Source organism: Fusarium subglutinans (assembly GCF_013396075.1).
Source record: "Fusarium subglutinans strain NRRL 66333 chromosome Unknown NRRL66333_c0000069, whole genome shotgun sequence".
Lineage (NCBI taxonomy): Eukaryota > Fungi > Ascomycota > Sordariomycetes > Hypocreales > Nectriaceae > Fusarium > Fusarium subglutinans.
The window spans coordinates 1-19,877 of NW_023502132.1; the positions used below are offsets into that span (position 1 = coordinate 1).

Consider the following 19,877-nt stretch of genomic DNA (forward strand, 5'->3'; position numbering starts at 1 on the left):
TTTTAATATATTAGCTATATAATAATAAAACTTATAATTATTACTTAAAATTTAAATTTAATATATATTAAAAATTTACTATTTTAAATTACTTATTTAAATTATTATAGATTTTATTTTTAAATCCTTTTCTTAATAGCTTTTTTTTTTTAATTTAATAAGGCCGGTTATGCGGATAAGGTATGTTCCTAAACGCATAACCGGTTGTGCGGGTATGAGCGGCCCTTAAGCTATCATCGATGACTAAGGCAAAGCCAATGCCCCACACAGCTAAGGCGGGGCATCATGGAACGAACCCATTAAGCTCAGGCGCGTTTTAACGCGTCTCTTGATCTTCACGTCCTGACCGTGAGCTCTGCCTAGCCCAACTGAAACATCACACAACCACAATCATGTGTAAGTACACTATAGGACACCCACTTTCGGTCAAGAATTGCAAGTCTGACTCTTCTTCAAAGCTGCTTACTCTGGATTCACAAAAACAAGCTATGGCGCCCAAGGGGGTGACGATTCTGGCGGCTTCTTCGCTGGTGGTTCACAGCAGGGCAGTCAAGGCGGCGCCGGCGGCAAGGTACATCACTACTCTCTACAACTGATAGTTACCACTCTTTCTCACATCTACTAGTCATACCAAGATGAGTCCTTGCGCCCTGTCACAATCAAGCAGATCCTCGACGCCGAAGAGGCATACGCTGGCGCAGACTTCAAAATCGACGGCTCCGCCGTGACACAGATCACATTCGTCGGACAGATTCGCAAGATCCAGCCTCAACCTACAAATATCACCCTCAATATCGACGATGGAACCGGTATGATTGAGGTCAAGAAGTGGATCGATGTCGACAAGCAGGACGATGCTGATCCCGGTTTCGAGCTGGAGTCTCACGTCCGTATCTGGGGTCGTCTCAAGTCCTTCAACAACAAGCGACACGTCGGAGCACATGTTATTAGGCCTGTGGCGGACTTCAACGAGGTCAACTATCACATGCTCGAGGCTGCATATGTTCATCTCTATTTTACGAAGGGTCCTCTCGGTGGTCAAGGTGGCGCCAATGGAGACGGAGATAGCATGTTCGTGGATGGTGGTGGCTACAATGACAATGGAGGCGGCAACGCTGGCCAGGCGCCTACTAAGCTCGCTGGCTGCAGTGGGCTTGCCAAGAAGATGTTCAACTTTATGAACGACACACCTGGTGGCAATGAAGGTGTCCATCTCAACGTCATCACCAACTCTACTGGCATGTCAGTGCGAGATGCTCTCACTGCTGCTGACGAACTGCTTGGCCAGGGTCTTATCTACACCACAGTTGATGATGAGACATGGGCAATCCTCGAATACTAACATGAGAATTGACTTTATGAGGGATGGGCTGCGAGAAGGGCAATTTACACGGAATACAGACGATAAAAGCCAGGTGCAAGGTGTTTACGGTTACAGGAGGGACCAGCTTATGAAGGAATGACAATCTTATATGGGTTATTTCTCTCTAATGAATGACTCGAGCTAGTTGGCGCACTGCAAAAACAGAAGAGATAGACATCTATTGCGGTAGAGACTGTCGACATGTGTTGGCAATACAAAAAGGCCAAAACCACAACTGCTTCATCAAAACATACCAATGTCCAAAAGAATGAGAAAGAGTTAACGAACTCGGTGTACACTAACGCAAATTCTCACGCAACCAGAACTCACATCACAACACATTTCTTCCAATCTTGTTGCTCATGGGTGACGTTCTGGATGTCCTCAACCTCTTCGACTTCAGCCTCTGACCCTGTATCGACATTTGGAAGGACCAGAGGCTCGTCTCCCTAGAACTTGACTGCGCTGCTGACGGCAGAAACGATAACAGAGCTACAGGCGGGGCGAGTCTTCTGAGGCTCGCGAACCATGATCCACATCGTGATGGGCTCGGGGCCTCCCTCAAAGACGACGTCACGTTTGACCTCGAAACCAAACTTGGCGTAGTAGCCGTTGTTGTGTTCGGTGCTGGACTCGAGATACATTGGACGCTGTTCAGTATCGGCCTGGCTCTTGTTAGTTTTCTCCAGCGGTGGAAGGTGGAACAAGTGCTCATCAACTGCAGTACCTTGGCGACCATATCGCGAATCAGTTTTCCGGCATAACCTCTGCCTTGGGCATTAGGCTTGGTACCAATGTAGACGAGATAATAACAATCCTGGTTCCTTTCGCCCATGACCTCTTCCTTGGTCTGGTCCAGAACCGGGATCATCTCATCGTAGTATCGTCTCCGTCCTTCAGCCGACAGTTGATAGTATAGCTTCCACATGCCACTGCGAAGGCTAGTCCACCAGTCGTCCATCTGCTGACCCGGAGCAAGCCTGAAATGCTGTCAGATCAAATTGCGGTTATAGTCGTGGTTCACGTACCAAAGAGCTACAGCATCATAGTCCGACCCGATGGTTGTCACCATTCCTTTGTAGCAGTGCGCTGCAACCATATAGGTCATATAGTCAACATGAAGCTTCCATTTTTGTTCGTCCGAATAATCTGCCATGTCGTCACCGTCGAGTACATACTGACTCATGGCATCGGTTGCAAAGGCCTGGGCCAACGCACTACCAGCTGCCGCAGACTCGTTCACGTTAACGAAACGAACAGAGGTTTCCCAGGTAGATGGTATGAGGGAGCGTCGCCGCCACTTGGCCAATGTCCCAGAGCCATGGATACCACTTTTACTATTCTTGCTGATCTCCATGCTGACAGTCTAACCTGTACTGGATTTATTCGCTGTACCTAAGGGCCCCTTCCTGGTAATGAAAGGGGCGCCATTGCGTATTAAGCATGATAAGTTCGTGGCCTAAGCATCCAGACTCACATTGTATATTCTGACAATTATCGCCCGTATGAACTCGTGACAATTGAGTTCTGCAAACGGACGTAAACCTCGAGGGATGGCGGAGACAATTAAGGCTAGTGCGAACTTCAACCGACATCAAGGTGGTACTTGAGCGGGCCAGGCTCGCGATCACGGCTTAGTAGAAGGGGGATGTATCGAAAGAAGTTCGTCGACGAAGCGTCCAAGCCTTTCGAGAGTTCACGAGAATGGATAGAAGTCTTGTCAAGTGGGAGTGTTCAGAGGTTTCAGCACAACAGTTAACGACCGTCAACAGTGCAAAAGAAATTGAGTGCAGCAAGCAGCACGTGGTAGCAGCAATAGCAAGACGCCGAGTTGGCTATTCTTCAAAGCAGCCTCCTCTGGGTGAGGGCTTAGCAAGATATCCTGACTGAGGGTCCTGTTAGTGGCCAGCGGCTGTTTTCTGGTCAAGATTGAAGGCTTCAGCAAAGTAAGTGTCTGTGGAAGAGAGATGAGTGACTGAGTAGACAGGTGAGGAACAAAGAGGAGCTGAGAGATAGGAAATGTTCGGGGTATTAAGTAGGGCGAATCCTAGTTAGACGCCGTGTGGGCCTCGAGATGGGCAGCATAGATACGAAGCGCCTCTAGGTGGAAAATCAAGATACCATTGGCCGGATGATGCACGACAGCTATTATCGTGGGGTATTGACTAGCTTCGGGATCCATTCTGAGACAGTGAATAGCGAGTCTGGAATCGAGGCGAGATAGGATAGCACAGTGCTTGCTGACATGACGACGATCATAGACCACATGATCAGCTGCGACACCGTGGGGGTGACGCTGTCGTTGCACAGGCAAAGCAGTTTGTGAAGCCCGGGTCCCGAGATACTCCAATCAATTGTGCAGTTAGAGACTAGATTGGACTCAATCCGATGAATACATACAGCCGAACACTGAAGCACAGAAGACGCGGGTTCCGTGCAAGGATTCAATGTCAGGTGCAGTGACATAGCCAAGTCAAGGCTCAAGCCACCCACAGCTGAGTGTGGAGGAGATCGAAAACCCTTGATTTGAAAAGCCAAGGAAACCCGTCATTGGCCCCGACGTTCCAGTTGGATGCAGTCGCAGGAGCCCATTCTGAAAGGGTCGTAGAAGGTGTTGTCAAAGAGCATCATGCATGTTGTTTGTTGGTGGATTGCCACGGCTTGCGACGGCGCCAGGACTCACTAATCTTCTTTTATCAGTACTGTGTCACTTGATAAGACTCACCACCGGTATGTCATGCCGGATGATGCGGAGTACCGAAGCATCATAATCTTGAATCATTGGTTCGTACATGGGAGTTCGTCAATTCAAGATAGCCATTCCCAACGGCCCGGCCGTGCTGAACAAGATTGAGACTCCGATTGGCGGTGTTGGTCATGGTATCCTCCATCCTGATAGGTGAATTTGGTAGTGAAATGGTCTCAAATTGAATGTGGCTCAGTTGCTCGTAAACATTACCGCAGCAAGATCTAACAACGGATATCTAAGCTGATCGATTGACTGCAAAAACCCAATGCACCTATGCCAAGTCTGGGTCTGGCACTTACACTGCTTCCCCTTCGTTTTGGGCATTTTCTCTCCTTGAATCATTATCCGTATATCGTTACATGCGTCGAATCTCCTGTTCGTTCATGTACTTGTTCAAGCCGGAGTCAAGATTCTGCCACCACTCGAAGAGCATAGAGTTGCAAATGAGCTTGAACCAAGGTGTGAAAACCAGACTGGGATCGTCGAATTGTTGCTTGAGCTTCTCGGGAGTTACGTATTGTGTATCTCTGACCTCGTTCTTGTTGATGTCGAGATCGACGTTGGCCTTGATGAAGAGAATGTAGTCAACTGCGCCGGCTATTAGATACTGTAACATTTAATATAGGATGTACATACTCTCGTGCTCACCCCACTTGCCGTCGCTGGGGGCCTTGTAGTGGATTCGGGTGAGGAAATGGAAATCCTCGAAGGGGACCTGCTCCTTCTTGATACCCAGCTCGTGCTCAAGCTTGCGCTGAGCAGCTCGCTTGACACCGGCGATAGAGTCTTCGAGGGTAGCACCAGTCTCGGTAGGGATGTGGAGAGGATGGGAGCAGCAAGTGTTGGTCCACATATCGGGGAAGGTGATCTTTTCGGTTGCGCGCTGCTGAAGGAGGAGCTCGTTCTTGTCGTTGAAGAGGAATACGGAAAAGGCGCGGTGGAGGAGGCCCTTATCGATGTTGGTCATGAGATGGCCTTGTAGTCGAAGTTAGTAGGGGGTGTTGTATAGTGGTGCAGTTTCCCTTACAGATCTTCTTGCTGGCGGTACCGATTGGCTTGTCATTCTCGTCGAGGACAATGCAGACCTCATCCATAAGACGGATTTGCTCCTCATCATGACCGGAGAGAGGGTCTGAGCTGGTGTCGATGTCCGGGAAGAGACGGAGCATAGATTCGGCCGTGATAGGCTGGGTTGTTGTGGTGGTGGTGGTTGTAGACATGGTGATTCAAACAGTAGAAGAGCCTGGGTTATAGAGAAGAAACAGTTCGCGATGCTTTTCAAACAGAGAGCGAGGACCTAGGTATACATATATGAGGAACAGGGTCAAGCGGTCTGAAGAAAGGATTAATTTAAAGGGTCACTTGTTTCGCGGCTTCTTTACCATTTGCCCCTCCAAAAAGTTATCGGGTGTGGCACCCGTACCCCTCTACGTTACCCGCTACTGCAGGCCCACAACCTTGTGAATCAGCCATTGAGAGCTGAGTTTATGGGGGGTCCTCTCCAGGTCCCTTCCTTATTAGGCAGTGGGGCTCAACCACTCAAAGCCTGGGCTGTGGCTGTTGGCCAGTCGCTCTCGGTGAACCTCTTCTTGTTTTAGCGTATGCTACCAGATGATGGGCTATTAACTTAGTACTGAACATGCAAATTATCCTCCTCTTACTGAAAGGCGCAAGTTCATGATGAGCCGTCATAGTGACGATTAACATTAACTTGGTCAACACATGTCTTTAGCGAACCATAGCCTCTATGATAGGCTGGGCTTAGAGAGTGATGATAGTATGCTATTCCATTAAACTCACGAGTGGCTGATTGGCATCTTGTAGCATCGCACTGTCAAGAGTGACATATCGTCAAGTGCATTTCACTTAGTCGGCAAATTCAATCAACTTCCCATAAAAAAAGATCCAAGCCACTCGGTCAAAATAACACATTAGCTTTCCCCCTCTTTCAGGCAGAATAGACTCTGTTTTTCCTGTAACCAATATCAACTCTCAATAGATATACATATATCGTCAAGTCGTGATAGAATCAGAGCAAACTGAGTGAGTGACGCCAATGACTTACACGCTGCTCGGGGAGCAAGAAAACATCAGACTTCATTCAGTACAGGATGTCAAAATAAACTCAGCAAACGGTATCCTAAACATGTACTAATTTACCTAAATACTTTTGTCGTTCATTTTTCTTTCTTCCCTCGCTGATGATCAAACTTTCTTACCAGTAAGATTATGCGCTAATTTGGATATTGGCTAAGCGGGGGCCGCAGACGCATCAGGGGAAATGCAGGCCTATCCAAGCGTGGCTTGAGGGCTGGCTTCGTCATTCAACCTCCAGCTCACTCTACATTGACCATAGAACCTCCATCTTTGCCATCCCGCTAATTCAATATCCTCTGCGGTCGCCGCCAAAACGATTGCGTCTATCTTCTCTAATCCGGTTTAATTAGAGCGCCTTTTTGTTTTTACTCGACTTCGAACAATAACTCCACGCCGCTGCCCACAGCCCCCAGACGTGATCATGGCCCCCAAGATCGAGGCGCAGGAAATTGAGACGTACTGGAATATCTTCTCTACGCGAACAGGAGGCGGCAAGTTCCTTACAGGTGAACAAGCTGCTCCTGTTCTGAAGAACAGTGGCCTCCGAGATGATCAGCTAGAACGAGTGTGGGATCTGGCGGACGTGGATAATGATGGAAACCTTGATTTCGAGGAGTTTTGTGTTGCCATGCGCATTATCTTTGACATTCTCAACGGAGTATGGCACGGATGCTGAGTGGTTATTTGGCTTTGTAACTTACGAATTCTAGGAATACGCGGATGTGCCGACAACATTGCCCGACTGGCTTGTTCCTGAGTCCAAGGCTCATCTCGTGCAGGCTGGCCAGGCTATCACCGGAAAGTCGGTACAGTTCGAGCAGGTAGAGGACGACTCGGAAGACCTTGGGCTCAAAGACGGATTCGAGTGGTACATGAAGCCTGCAGACAAGGCCAAATACGAGCAGATCTACCAGGAGAACCGAGACATGCGCGGCGAGGTGGATTGTATGTCTATGGTAGCCCGAAGACTGAGAAATAAAGCTAACGATCATAGTCCATGCGCTTAGTGATCTATACGAGTCCCTTGACGTTCCCGATACCGATGTCCGATCCGCCTGGAATCTGATCAACCCTTCGGCGCAATCGACTATCAACAAGGATGCTTGTCTCGCATTCCTACATATCCTTAACTACCGACATGAGGGCTTCCGAATCCCCCGTACCGTTCCGGCCTCGCTTCGATCGAGCTTTGAGCGCAACCAAATCGATTATCAAGTCGACAACCAGCGAACAGGCGCTAACTCGCGATGGGCCACCAAAGCCGACGACACCACGAGTACCGGCCGCAAGGCTAAGTTCGGCGATCAATACCTAACGCGCCTGGGTCGAAGCGGCTTCAAGAGCTCGGGCACGGATTTCTCGACGGAAAAGACAGAGGACTGGGAAGAGGTTCGACTGAAGCGCAAGCTCCAGGACCTCGAGGATAAGATAAAGAAGGTGGAGGAGATCGCGGAGCGCCGGAAAGGCGGCAAACGCGATTCTAAGCCTGCACTTGTCAAGAAGGAACTCGATCAATTACTCGAATACAAGCGACGAGAACTTCGGGAATTGGAAGAGGGAACTGGTAAGAGCGCGGCTGGAGGAAGTCTCAAGAGCATACAGGAAGATCTCCAGACAGTCCGGGAGCAGGTTGAGGGTCTAGAGAATCACTTGAGGACACGAGAGCAAGTTCTTGAGCAGATCAGGCGGGAGATTGAAGACGAGAAGAGAGGATAGGCGAATTAATTAGATTATGGGTGTGGGTATGTTGCTTTTTCTTTGTAGGAATATCATGGCGCTTTCTTGAATAGGATATCAGGCATTGCACTACACGCATTCTCATCAATCACCACATACTTCCGTTGACGTACTTCTTGGTACGTTCGAGACCTAATGTGCGACCCTTGACGGCCCATACAGCAAGCGATGGCACCGGGACTTTGCCTAGGCGTCCAGCTCCGCGACTTCGACCTGTGGCGCATAGAAAAGCATCCACTCGAGGACCACTCACAGGCTGTGGTTCTTTGCCTTTAAGTACGAGGTCAATGTTCTTGAAGACGCCGGCAGCCTGAGCCTCCGTGATCAAGAATGCGGCGCGAGGCTTGGATACGACATCTCCAACTGCCCATACGCCCTCTGCATTCTTGACGCGCATCTCATCGTCGACGTCGACGTAGCCCTGCCTGGTGAGCCACTCCTTGGGCAGGAATCCAGAATTTGGCTTCAGTCCCATCGTCGCGAGGAATAAATCTGTCACCAATTCCTCCCCATTAGACAGCTTCACCAACGTCTTGCCATCCGGTAGTTCCGTCGTGTCCTCGGATCGTACACCAGCACGGATCTCAACACCGAGACGCTTCAGCTCCGACTCAACACTGCCAGCAATCTGGTCGCCTGCGACGACTTTGTCCTCAGCTGAGATGAGTAGAACGGTAGTTGAGGGATAAGCATATTGAATCTCGCCTGCGAGTTCAACGCCTGTAGCTCCGGCACCGGCGACAACAATGTGCGTGGCCTTTTCAACCTTTTCAGCAGTGCTATGAAGGCTCTCCACGAGCTCTTCGTGCGAGCTGGATGCTTTCCAGGGGAGTGTGGGGTCAACAGTTTCGGCACCGGTAGCAATGACAAGATGATCATATTTGAGCACGGTCTTCTGGTCAGCACCAGCATCCGTATCGACTGTTACGGTGCGGGCCGTATGATCAACGCCAGAAGCAGTGCCGACAATGAACTCGACGCTGCCAGCAGGATACTGATCCAGGCCTGGCTTGATAGGCGCAAAAATCTCATCATCGTTTATAACGCCAGGGACAATGGCGCGAACAGAAGCTAGGTTCCAGTAGAAGTGGCTGCTCTGTAAAACTTGTCAATATCGATGGCGTAAAGGGAACAGAATCTGTTGAGTGAGTACCTTTGAGACCAGTATAACTTTGAGATCTTGTTCACGAGGTCGCGTGTACTTGAGCAGTTGATGGGTGACGGCCATACCGCCTAGGCTACCGCCTAATACGACGACGGTTTTTGTCATGATTGATCAATTGATGTGAAGTGAGACTGACGGCTATTTCTTGGAGGTTTGTGGCACTCTTTATTAAAATTGAGTAGCTCATGTAACGTGTAGATAACGTCGGAGAGACATGTGAGCTGTGAAAGTTTAAAGCCGAGCGAGCATGATTGTTCCGCTCCCGATGGTCTCGGAGGAATACTAAGCTCGTCTATGACGAGTTCAAGGCTGTGTAACGAAAAGATGTTCCGGAACGGCCTATGTTTCAGGCTTGTCGGATACTGCAATCTCTGATTTGAGGCTATCGTAGCTTCAGCTGGTGCTATTCTCATGGGTTTTCTACTCTGTTCAGCTCATGCTAAGCTCTTGCTTGTTCAGTCTCAGGCCCCGAGGTGGGGAGCTGTCGAAGCTTGCTTGTGCTCATGCTTTGCATCCCTTACTTATTACCTACTAAGGTACCTGTAGTATCAACAAAGCATTGTCTATCATGTTTCGGTACCTATACCATAATAAACGATATGTCTCCAAGAATTATATCCCTGTTCCCCACGTGCCTCTCCTCTTTCATTAAGTCGCAATTACCTGTATCCAGCTCCTTCCTTCCCTCGGCAGATCCCCTTCTCATCTCAATTAAGGAAGGTAGAGAAGGTCCCCCAAAGTAACCAATGGCAGATCACGACGTCACTCAGCGCAACTTGGCCCCCTAGGCCCCTAAGGTAAGCCCCTCTATCGAATCCCATGACCCCGCTATAACCCGCATGACGGGAGAAAGTCAAGTTAATAAGTTCCTCAACAAACACCCCAACAGCTCTTCTCTTTCTTACTCTCTTCTCCAAACTTGATTCCTCCAATCACTTCAACTTTTCTTTCTTACCCCTTTGCCCATCATGTCTGAATCTTTCCAAAAGGCCGTCGAGGACTCCAAGAAGCTTACCTCCAAGCCCAACACCGACGATCTTCTCAGGCTCTACGGTAGAATCCCTCTGATCCGTGTCTTCGACCTCTCAGCTAACGTTCTCAGGACTCTACAAGGTCGCCAACGGTGAGGACTTCTCCACTGCTGCTGCCCCCGGCATGTTCGACCTCAAGGCAAGTTTTGAAGCCTATATTCCTTGCCTGCGACCAATTAACATCGCTTTCAGGGCAAAGCCAAGTACAACGCCTGGAAGAAGGCTGCCGATGAGGAGAAGCTCACCCCCGATGCCGCTCAGGCCAAGTACGTTGAGCTGGTTGAGGAGCTCAAGGAGAAATGCGGTTACGATGCCAACAAGGTTCCCGAGGCCGTTGGTAACTAAGAGTCCACGCCACCACTTTGAATAGACAAGCCTCCACGACAGAACAACTCAGGAGCCGGAATATCTAAATGCATATGAAACCATACAATATTGGAGTCAGATCAGATGGGAGAAGCCCTTTCGGGGTTTCCTTTTAAGCTGCCTATAACAAGCATCGTACTTAGCTGTCGAGATGAATCATACCCTTTCGTTTTGCGCCATTGATGCCGTCCAGATTTCCACAGCAATACTCGTTTCGTACCAGGACTACGACCTTGTGAGTTATGTGTTCCTTGGTGGGCAACATGTCATGGGATTTCGCTCCCGGTCACAGGTGACATCACTCACAGCTGACGGTGTTTCCCAAACTTGGCGGTGCATTATCACGTAATACGCCTCAACCCATGATATTGCGGTGTCCCAGAACTTGAGCTTTGTAGGAGAATGTAAAATTTCGTTGCCTACAGTCCCAATTTGACCTTGGACTTGCACCCCAAATGTCATTGTATAAGGCGTCAGAGTTTCTTACTGATGGTCTATAGAGACAAATTTACAGATGTGATATGCGTAAGTCAATCAACGTAGGACATAACTAGATTTGAGCTACTATTGAACCATTCTAGCTCCTTAATAAGCCATCCAGCTTCCTACACAGCACAATAATATCACAGTCCAGTATCTATACAGTTCATTGCAGCTCATTGGCGTATGGCGCATTAAGAAGAATGGATATACAAGACCTATATGCTTGCTATTCTCGATGGCTCACATTTAATACAACGATTTCACAAATAGGCGTCACTGTTTCTTATCATAGTATAAAATGTCTTGGTTGAATTGTGTGCAATGTCGAGTAAAATTGTCTACCAGGGCAATTATTAATGTCAAGTATACGAGGCGGAGACTAAGCTCTCGCAACGTGACGAATAGTAAATAAGTTTTAGGTGTAATAAGGAATACGAAAACCGTATACCGATCGTAAGAATGTATGTTCCAAGCGCTGAGCGTTTCTCATTTCGTTTCAACTCGTCCTCATGCTCTTTTCCTAGCCAACCAAAAAACACCAAGCCGATCAACTCCGGTTGAAGACGTAAACAGAATGGGGGATATCGAAAAAGGGGTATTTCATCAGAAGATTAATGTAGCTCGACATTGCACCACGTGTTTTGTTTTCAATCCACCTCTTACTTGGCGTGTTCCACGCATAAAGCCTTTCGTTGCTTTCTTCATCATTGAGTCATTATTCGCGGCGACGCATGAACGTCATTTTGAGTGGCATCTCGCGAAAACCAGTGCTTGCACTGGGAAGTGTGTGACTTAGAGGAGGGCAAAGAAGCCAGCAGCAGCCAGGAGCATGGCGCTCACGCCGGTGAGGGAAGCACCACTGCTAATGGTGGAAGGTTCAGCGGAGCCAGGAGCGGACTCAGATGGCTGAGTAGGCGCGGCAGTGGCGATGGTGCTGTTAGAACCACTCCAAGCCGTGCTGTAGCCAGAGCTAGGGGCAACAACGGTAGTCTTATCAGCCTTGGTCGTGGTCTTAGCGACAACCGACTTGGTGGTGGTGGCAGGCTCAGTGCTGGCAAGAGAGGTGCTGGTGATGTAGACGGTTGTCGAGGTGGTCTCCAGGGCAGAGGTGGTGGTAGGAGCAGCAGTGGTAGTAGCAACGCTGGGAGCAGCGGTGGAGGTCATGAGCTTCTCGGTCTTGAGGCCGTCCTTAACGCCGTACGCCTTGGCACACTGAGCAAGATCCATAGATTCAGGGCAACACCAGGTCTGGGCCTTGGTGTCATGAGAGCAGTAGTAACCCGCATCGCAAGAGTCTGGAGAGATAGTTAGTATTCGGCTTACTCTGTGAACAAGGCTCATAGATGAATGAGTCTGGGTGTGCATACTTCCAGTACCGTCGAAGCAGCAAGACTGCTTAACGGTAGGGTTGAAACAGTGGGTAGAGTCATCCTCAGAAGGGCAAGACTCGTAACCAGCACCACAAGCATCAGCGCAAGTGTCACCGCCGCCACCACAGACTGACTGATCAGGCTGGTATCCGGGAGTGGAACGGCGAGCGAGGCTGAGACCTTCAACGGGTGCCTTGACCAGCTTGTAAGGCTGGGGCTCGGCAGCAACGTTGCTGGCACAAGCCAGGAAAGCGACAGAGGCGATGGTTCGGAAAAGCATCTTGTCAGAGGAGCAAAATGGCTGGAATTCGATCAAGTTGAAGTTGAGCTTGGTTGGCTTATACGAGTCCGATCTGGCAGACAGGGAGGAAAGCCACAAACAGGGTATACCGATGATGGTGGAGAAGGCGGTTTTGCGTTGAGCGGTAAGCGAGTGAGTGAATACTAGATAAAACTAGGATCAGAGTATAAACGACTGTTGTTTTTGTTGTTGTTAAAGAACGGAACGAGTATCGATAATAGGACGATTCTCTAGGATAGTAGCGACGACAACAAGGACGAACGAAGAGGTGTGTGAGGGAAGACCAAAAGATGAAGTCGTCGAGATGGGGGCACACTCATGTAAGTACTAGTAGAGGCAGCGAGAGACTGGGCCACACCAAGCCCAAGGAAGGAAGGGCTCTGTCTCTCTCGTCTCTCGGGAAGCAGCAGCAATGGGACCGTCAAAAACTCGACCCTTCCTTGCCTGGTAAATGGGGACGGAATTCATGGCCGTGATAGGCTGGTGCCTGACGGAGCATAATGCAGAAGCAGTCTGGCCCTGCAGTGGTTCTGTTCCTGGGGGTAGCAAGGACAGGGGCCCCCTAATTCTTGTAATATCTTTTAATTTAAAATGCCCATCGGGGTTTGCTTCAATCACCACCAATCCACGGACAACAAGAAAAACACCATGCCTAATATGGATGGACTGGGGGGCAACGGGACCTGATACGGAGGTCGCTTGATGGTTTGAGCGTTCAGTGAGTGACAGGAACAAGATGTTTGAAAGGCATGGATATAGGGTTTTGTGTTGAAACAGCTATCGAAGATAAATAGCAGATGTTACCTTGGAGCGAAAAGGTAAAACAAGACGATACCACATGGTTTCGTGGTGCGACTTGTTTCTTCTGCTCATTAACTCTTAACAAATGGTCTCCATTTGAGATATTTTCCACCTCAGATCCTTTGAAATGATCATTAGCTTGGGCAAATGACAGCTGTTAGTAAAGACAAACTAACAGGTTAATTAGCCGCCCACTTACAACAACAACACCAGGCCAAGCCCTACTAGGCCATGGTGTAACAGAGCGTAATCTTGGAGAATCAGTTGGCCTCTCGCCCAAACTCGAGAGTCAATCTTGCATTGGTACTCCGTACCTATCTATGCTTTACCGAAAAGTGCCAAGTGCCTTTTGACGTCAAAGGGTGATATTCCGTCAATAGCAACCAGCCTAGCCAGCCTCTTTGCTGACCTCTCCCGGCTATTGTCTCTGTGAGGAGGGAAAAAAAGAAGAGGCAGCGCATGGTGGTGTTGCCTTTTACGGCAGGTACCTGAGACTGAATACTGGAGCATGTCACTCATTGCAGCCTCTAAGTGGCTGGTTTGAGCACTGTAAGTCGTGTAACTTCAGGGGTCCCGTGGGAGGCTGCAGGTCCTACCCGAGGCCCGTTGCGCTAAGAGCCCGCCTGATGCAGGAACAACAAAGACTTGGCGTCCTTTGACCGAGTACGTATCGGATGATATCCATTGTTCTTTTAGACAACGGATTTTCTAAAGAGTGACTACTAGGTACCCTAGGTACTAACCTAGAGGCAAGACACTTGTTATACCTAGAATATCGCATTCTCTATCGATTTGGTTCCTTGATATAGTCGCTAGTGCTTTGACCACACAATTCTATTGGCTCTCTTTCACAGACTGACGACCAACCCTTGTCTCTCTTTTTCGCTCAGTGGGCTTGGCCTTGGTTTCAGGTTATTTACGGAGTACACGACAAGGTCATGCGCCATTAACTCAACCACTTAACCCACAGAGCAACAAACTGGCAGGGGTCCAAGACCTGGACCCAGTAACGTCAGTGGCAATCTTAATTTCAATGCGAGTCTGTTCCCCAGACTAACTAAGCCAGTACCTGAGCGTCTATTGACCTTTGCGCGACTCGATCACTTTGTTACCTTAGTAGTTATTCCTTGGACTATCCGTATGACTCTGTTGTACTCCGTGCCTGAGTACGATATCGTGGTGCCATCAACAGGTATTTGGCGGCTGAAATAAACTTTCACCCTGATGTCACGATGAGAATATCATGGCTGCTGTGATGTCTTCGTATAAATCCACCGACAACTCATCGTCGGCTTCCTGCAGACGCATAGACGGTTACATCAACAACGCACCTGGACAGAATAAGGCCAAGGAACACGTAGATTAGCTCCCAATGAATGAGCTGGCATAAAGACTGGTGACTCATAACACCACATCATCTATCTTCCCATCACTCTCGGCTTCAAAGAAAGCAGCCTCTTCGATTATGTTCACTGGCAAAAGACCCGCGTTTGTCAGTGCTTTTTAGCTCTGGTTAATGTCCCGTAGATTAGTCTTCATCTCCATATCCGTTGACGCGAAATGGCGTTGTTCGGAGAACTTGGTGACTCGATCTAGCTCTGCCTAATTTGGCCAATTCTTAGGATTGTCAGCTAATGCAGCGATCAACCACCTTGATCAGGTTTGATAAATCAATTACTCGAACTATTACACTGTGAGCCGACATAAAGATCCGACTCTCCTTTTACCAGACCTCCCAGAGACGCCCGAAAGAACCACATTACCCTGCGTACTTGCCCAAGCACGTATCCCCATCCTATAGTCTCCTAACCGCTGTCTGGTACAAGATGGCTAGGACGCACCTCATATATATATATATATATAATACAGGCGTTTTAAACATCACCTCGGATTCCATCCGTCGAGGATGGAGATTCTCCTTGAACCCTAGTCGATCTTCGCGATGAAGCTCCCATCTAGTCGGCTTCATCACCACCCATTTTGGCAATCCATTTGTTCATGTGAGAGAACTTGTCTTCAAATGTCTTCTGGAGCTTCTCCCCCGCAAGCCACATTGGGTCTCCCTTCTTCCAGTACGTGAAGCAGTTATCGAAAATCTGACGTACGTCTGCAACGAACTCTTCGTCGCTGGTATACTCCTTGCGATCCATCTTGGCTTTGATCGTGGTAAGGTCCATTGGTCGCTTCACCTTCTCAAAGTAGTCAGGCACGCCATCCTCGACGGGTTCGACAGCGTCTCTAAAAGGGCCAACGAGTCTGGTCCAGAATCCTATCTTCAAGTTAGCGACTAGTTTCAGAGGCGCCAGGGGTGAACTTGCCAGGTCCAGACAGCATTCTAGTCAGCAAGTCCGAGCAGAAATCCAACTTTTGTGATGTGGTAAAGTCTCGGCCTTCGGCATAGCCAGCGCTGGTCCTACGTCGAGGCGCGGGCTTGGGCAAAGAGCCACGAGCTTTGATCGATCGATCTGCTGATGCTGGAGCACTAACCGGTCCACCGCTCGTTCGTCTGGTCTTCTTCGCATCATTCTCGGGCTCGTCCTCCAGATAATGAACGTTCTTTCGAGGTGTCGCAGAAGGGACAGCACTAGTGGCTGATGCTCCGGGTGCAGGAACCGTGTCGAAGGAGCTCATGGCAACGACAAGCTCGCTGAGCACTTCCTGAGGTAGCGACTTGGCAAATTCTGCTCGAGCGTCCGAAAAGCGCATGTACTCAGCGGTCCATGACAGCAGTAGCTTTCGGATCGATGAGCCTTCAGGTGTATCTTTCCAGACCTGAATGAGAAGGGGTGTAGCTGGGATCGATTCCGTGATTCGACGACAGTCAATCATGGCGGTAAGGGCTTTGTCACAGAGTCCCTTGATATTGAGTTCATGACCAAGCTTCCAGAGTCCAACAAGAGCCTCGTACGATGGGAGATTGGCCTCGTCCGCAATCACCTTGTCCATGTAAAGAAAGTGCTGAGCCAGTCCAAATATCTCCTTTGTGGTCTCAGGAAGCCTGACTATGTGCTCAATCTTGTCATCAGGTTTGGTTTCTGAAAAGTGCTTTTTGTAGAATTCGGATCGAGAGCAGAGGAAATCCTTCTGCATACCGAAAGGAGTCTCATCAGGACCAACGAGGATGATGACGAACGTGGGATGCGGTTCGCTACTTGATGTCAATATGTGTTCAGAGAAGGGTGTCAATAAACGTACAGCCAGGAGAAGGGCTTCTTCTCGACTTTGACATCTTCAACCTTGGTCTCCATGGGAACTGGGGCACGAACCTCTTCGGTTTGAGTTTCGGTCATGATGAAGAGATTAGGTGCGAAGACGTTCTCCCACAGAAGATTTGGTGTGGAAAGCAAACTATCGAAGTCTTGAACTGAGTCGAGTGACTGAACAGATCTGAATCAGTGGTAAGCCTGGAACCTTATTCACGGACAACCGAGCAGTGGCACGATGGCAATGCCAGGAGGGTGAAGCAATTATATGCAGAACAACCTCAATAGACTTCTACACCGATTGAACATGAAATTCGAGTCTCAGCCTCGCCGAAGATTCCGCAATTTTGAGAAAGAGTTTGATGTAGTGCAATAGGGAGGCCATCTTACCCGAGTCTTCTTTGCTCTCATCCACCGCTCGTTTCGCCGTCTCTTAAAGTCTTGTGTCAGATGAAACGCATCTGAAGATCTTCAGATATAAGATATCTCTAGATTTTGATGTCGATTGATGAAGAAGGACGGCAAATGATGAGTTGAACTTAAACTTCGCTTCTGCCCTGATTCAAATGAATGTGAAGCTAAGAGAGAAGTCGCGATGAGATTGTTGGCCAATAAGATCACGGGACGACTACAAAGAGGGATCGGCCTGCAGATTGTCCGTTTCCGGCTCGACAGTTACCCTAGATCTATTATTTTGACATCCAATTCTCGACGAAGACTTAGTATCACAGTCAACAACTTTGAGTATATGTTATGAAATATGCTGCTATTGATTTGTTGACTATTACAGATATAAAGTAAAGGATAATTGTGCTGTGCGTTGTAGGGGGGTTTTGTTCGATTACTGTCTTCCTTGGCAGCACTCGATGCCATACTGCACCCTCGACGTTATTTTCGTACAACCAGTCTGGTTTACCTGAAGCCACTCGTCTTCACGTGCAACAATTATTCGGAAATCCAAGCCTACTGATAATATCCCCTACACCCGTGCATGAAGGTCAAAACAAGTAACTGGATTCTGTCGTACGATCTTGATCCATGTCTCGGAATACTCTGAGCTTCACAGTAAGTCCCAAATAGATACCGACCACATGCCGAGAGTATCTTATAATGACAATGCCCGCTAATATCAGAAGCATCGGGGAGTTGTTACTTGTTTATTCTATCACCTATATATGTACCACACTGAGTATAGTACTGGACATGGCTATGGAAGATGCTCAAACCAGGTAGCAAGTCCTAGACGAATTGTTCAATCAGCAGACTTGCCAGGCACATCTGGATGTGTCATGCAAGTCCCTTTGCGGCTAGCTGAGCTCGAAGCTTCTATCCAAGCTCATGAATAACATTAATGCAGTTGGGTTGGTGTATCAAACCGAATGGAGAAATGGCATGGTCAGTGATCGTGCAGTACTCAATCTCAACATGATCGCCAGTACAGAGATCCATGTGGCAACAGAACAATAATCGAGCCAGTAAACTACGACCTGGAACGCGCTCCAAACATGCGATCCATTAGGATCCGCAAAAGAGCTTACGACAATCTGTGAGCTGTAACACAATGCAGCCTGAACCACATCTCTCAGCGACCTGAGGAAACAAAGATACAGTACACGTATCCAGGCGAACATATAAGCTCGCTCCTAGGGGTATAGAATAACGAGTCTGTTTTCCGTGGGGACCCCATGGTTTCTCATCCCCAGGATCATACTGTCAGGCTGCTATCTATTCACGGGGAGTCTGGGGACAAAGCTGCTGACTGATTGATGCGCATACATAGTCGGCAAACCGAATGTTGAGCCGGACTACTAATATAGAATATCGATCACGCGTTATTCAAACCACCAGAGTCCGGGTGCCCGGTAATGGGACCGCAGTTGATTCTATCCGTTGCGGAGTGCCGAGGAAGTTGTTCCGGATGATACGATCGCACAGTTCGGTGCCAAAACCCTTGTTCCACATCACGCGATATTGTCCGCAGTCTTCATGATGCCCAGCCATGGACAAGTTCCCCAGAGCTCAATGTAGCACCAGTATCCATAATTACACATGTACAGATGGACACCGGGGGAAAAGCAAAACAAAGACAGGAGAAAACCAAGTGGAAGAATGCGGTGCATTTCCCGTGGGGTCAATGTAGCAAGATCGTCGGCCATCTGCCGTGCATATGCCGATAAGGCATCCAAGTTGGAGGTCCACGGAAAGCAAGGAACCAACAACCGTGATTGGAAGTATCAAGTGCTCGAAATCCCGGGGCACTTGAAAGATCAGGCCAGAAGCTGGTCAGGGCGCATGCTGCAACATTCCACATCTCGCGGGGTTCGCCTTGCTACAGCTTCAAGGCATTTCACCGACAATCCTCGATTGGATGAGCAAATTGACTGAGGCGGTACCTAGCCCCGTCAACCCACTAGGCCTCGCAACCCTCAACAAGCGACGACGACATGCCTGATATCGCAAGTTCTCTGCGTAGAAAAGTCGCTGTTGCAGTGGTTGGGGATATCTCCGACAAGTTATCCGTTACCATCGGCCCATGCTGATGAATGATCGTCTGAGTGCCTTGTAGATATACCCTGGTCTTGAATGGATACTCTTTTCACACACAACTGAATGATGCATGTTTGCCTAGGTATGGAAACGAGTTGACCCAGGCACTGATATGGGAAATAAAATCAACGACAAGCATTTGAGTCGTGACATAGGTATAGTACAACAGTAAAAAGTTCAATGCACCTTAAGCCGCTCGCTGCCGTGAGCAATTGCCTGTCGAAGCCTACCTATGTGAATTCTGAGGCTGCTGAATTATACACCGCTGGCCCTGTACTTATCCACAACCTTCCAAAATGGAAGTTGTTCAAGACGTATGGGGGAGCATGGGTCGCCAATTGATCTGTGTCGTATCTGAAGTGTCTTGAGTGCGACAAATATTTGAGCAAAGACCAACAAATTTCCATATCGCGGGCATGTCTCGGCACGACTGTAAACCGTAGTCCCATAGCATTGTGAAGCAGAGACTAGTGGGCTTCTAAAGCAGCATCCAATCCAATCCAATCTCGGCCCAACTTGCGTGAATCCCAGATCGTGAGATCTGTCGTGGGCCTGAAGTCATGCTAGTGCACATCCCGTATTCTGTGCAGCGAAGAAAGCCAAGTCATTGGTGAGAATGCAGATGCGATTCAACAAGAAAAAGCCACGACGGCGGTGTGTAGTC

At 48.7% G+C, this 19,877-nt stretch overlaps 8 protein-coding genes across 8 annotated transcripts; 3 read left to right on the forward strand and 5 right to left on the reverse strand.

Moving 5' to 3' along the window:
* Positions 1-392: 392 nt before the first annotated feature.
* Positions 393-1,342, forward strand: FSUBG_6560 (replication factor A2; the record flags this gene model as incomplete). The annotated part of the gene is made up of 3 exons (XM_036684772.1): positions 393-396; positions 459-571; positions 626-1,342. The coding sequence occupies 3 exons, from the start codon at positions 393-395 to the stop codon at positions 1,340-1,342; spliced, it is 834 nt and encodes a 277-aa protein (XP_036537853.1).
* Positions 1,343-1,812: 470 nt separating this feature from the next.
* FSUBG_6561 (gcn5-related n-acetyltransferase) lies at positions 1,813-2,720 on the reverse strand (the record flags this gene model as incomplete). Its single annotated transcript, XM_036684773.1, has 3 exons — positions 1,813-2,028; positions 2,091-2,343; positions 2,392-2,720. 3 exons carry the CDS (start codon positions 2,718-2,720, stop codon positions 1,813-1,815), a joined length of 798 nt encoding a protein of 265 aa, XP_036537854.1.
* Positions 2,721-4,467: 1,747 nt separating this feature from the next.
* On the reverse strand, positions 4,468-5,332 carry FSUBG_6562 (isopentenyl-diphosphate delta-isomerase; the record flags this gene model as incomplete). The annotated part of the gene is made up of 3 exons (XM_036684774.1): positions 4,468-4,700; positions 4,749-5,087; positions 5,140-5,332. The coding sequence occupies 3 exons, from the start codon at positions 5,330-5,332 to the stop codon at positions 4,468-4,470; spliced, it is 765 nt and encodes a 254-aa protein (XP_036537855.1).
* A 1,298-nt stretch (positions 5,333-6,630) lies between these two features.
* FSUBG_6563 (actin cytoskeleton-regulatory complex END3) lies at positions 6,631-7,925 on the forward strand (the record flags this gene model as incomplete). Its single annotated transcript, XM_036684775.1, has 3 exons — positions 6,631-6,867; positions 6,920-7,154; positions 7,204-7,925. 3 exons carry the CDS (start codon positions 6,631-6,633, stop codon positions 7,923-7,925), a joined length of 1,194 nt encoding a protein of 397 aa, XP_036537856.1.
* A 109-nt stretch (positions 7,926-8,034) lies between these two features.
* Positions 8,035-9,216, reverse strand: FSUBG_6564 (apoptosis-inducing factor 2; the record flags this gene model as incomplete). The annotated part of the gene is made up of 2 exons (XM_036684776.1): positions 8,035-9,042; positions 9,100-9,216. The coding sequence occupies 2 exons, from the start codon at positions 9,214-9,216 to the stop codon at positions 8,035-8,037; spliced, it is 1,125 nt and encodes a 374-aa protein (XP_036537857.1).
* An 863-nt stretch (positions 9,217-10,079) lies between these two features.
* On the forward strand, positions 10,080-10,487 carry FSUBG_6565 (acyl-coenzyme A-binding (diazepam binding inhibitor); the record flags this gene model as incomplete). Its single annotated transcript, XM_036684777.1, has 2 exons — positions 10,080-10,205; positions 10,335-10,487. The coding sequence occupies 2 exons, from the start codon at positions 10,080-10,082 to the stop codon at positions 10,485-10,487; spliced, it is 279 nt and encodes a 92-aa protein (XP_036537858.1).
* A 1,296-nt stretch (positions 10,488-11,783) lies between these two features.
* On the reverse strand, positions 11,784-12,641 carry FSUBG_6566 (uncharacterized protein; the record flags this gene model as incomplete). Its single annotated transcript, XM_036684778.1, has 2 exons — positions 11,784-12,286; positions 12,359-12,641. The coding sequence occupies 2 exons, from the start codon at positions 12,639-12,641 to the stop codon at positions 11,784-11,786; spliced, it is 786 nt and encodes a 261-aa protein (XP_036537859.1).
* Positions 12,642-15,418: 2,777 nt separating this feature from the next.
* Positions 15,419-16,753, reverse strand: FSUBG_6567 (RING3 kinase; the record flags this gene model as incomplete). The annotated part of the gene is made up of 3 exons (XM_036684779.1): positions 15,419-15,732; positions 15,881-16,611; positions 16,659-16,753. 3 exons carry the CDS (start codon positions 16,751-16,753, stop codon positions 15,419-15,421), a joined length of 1,140 nt encoding a protein of 379 aa, XP_036537860.1.
* Between the last annotated feature and the right edge of the window lie 3,124 nt (positions 16,754-19,877).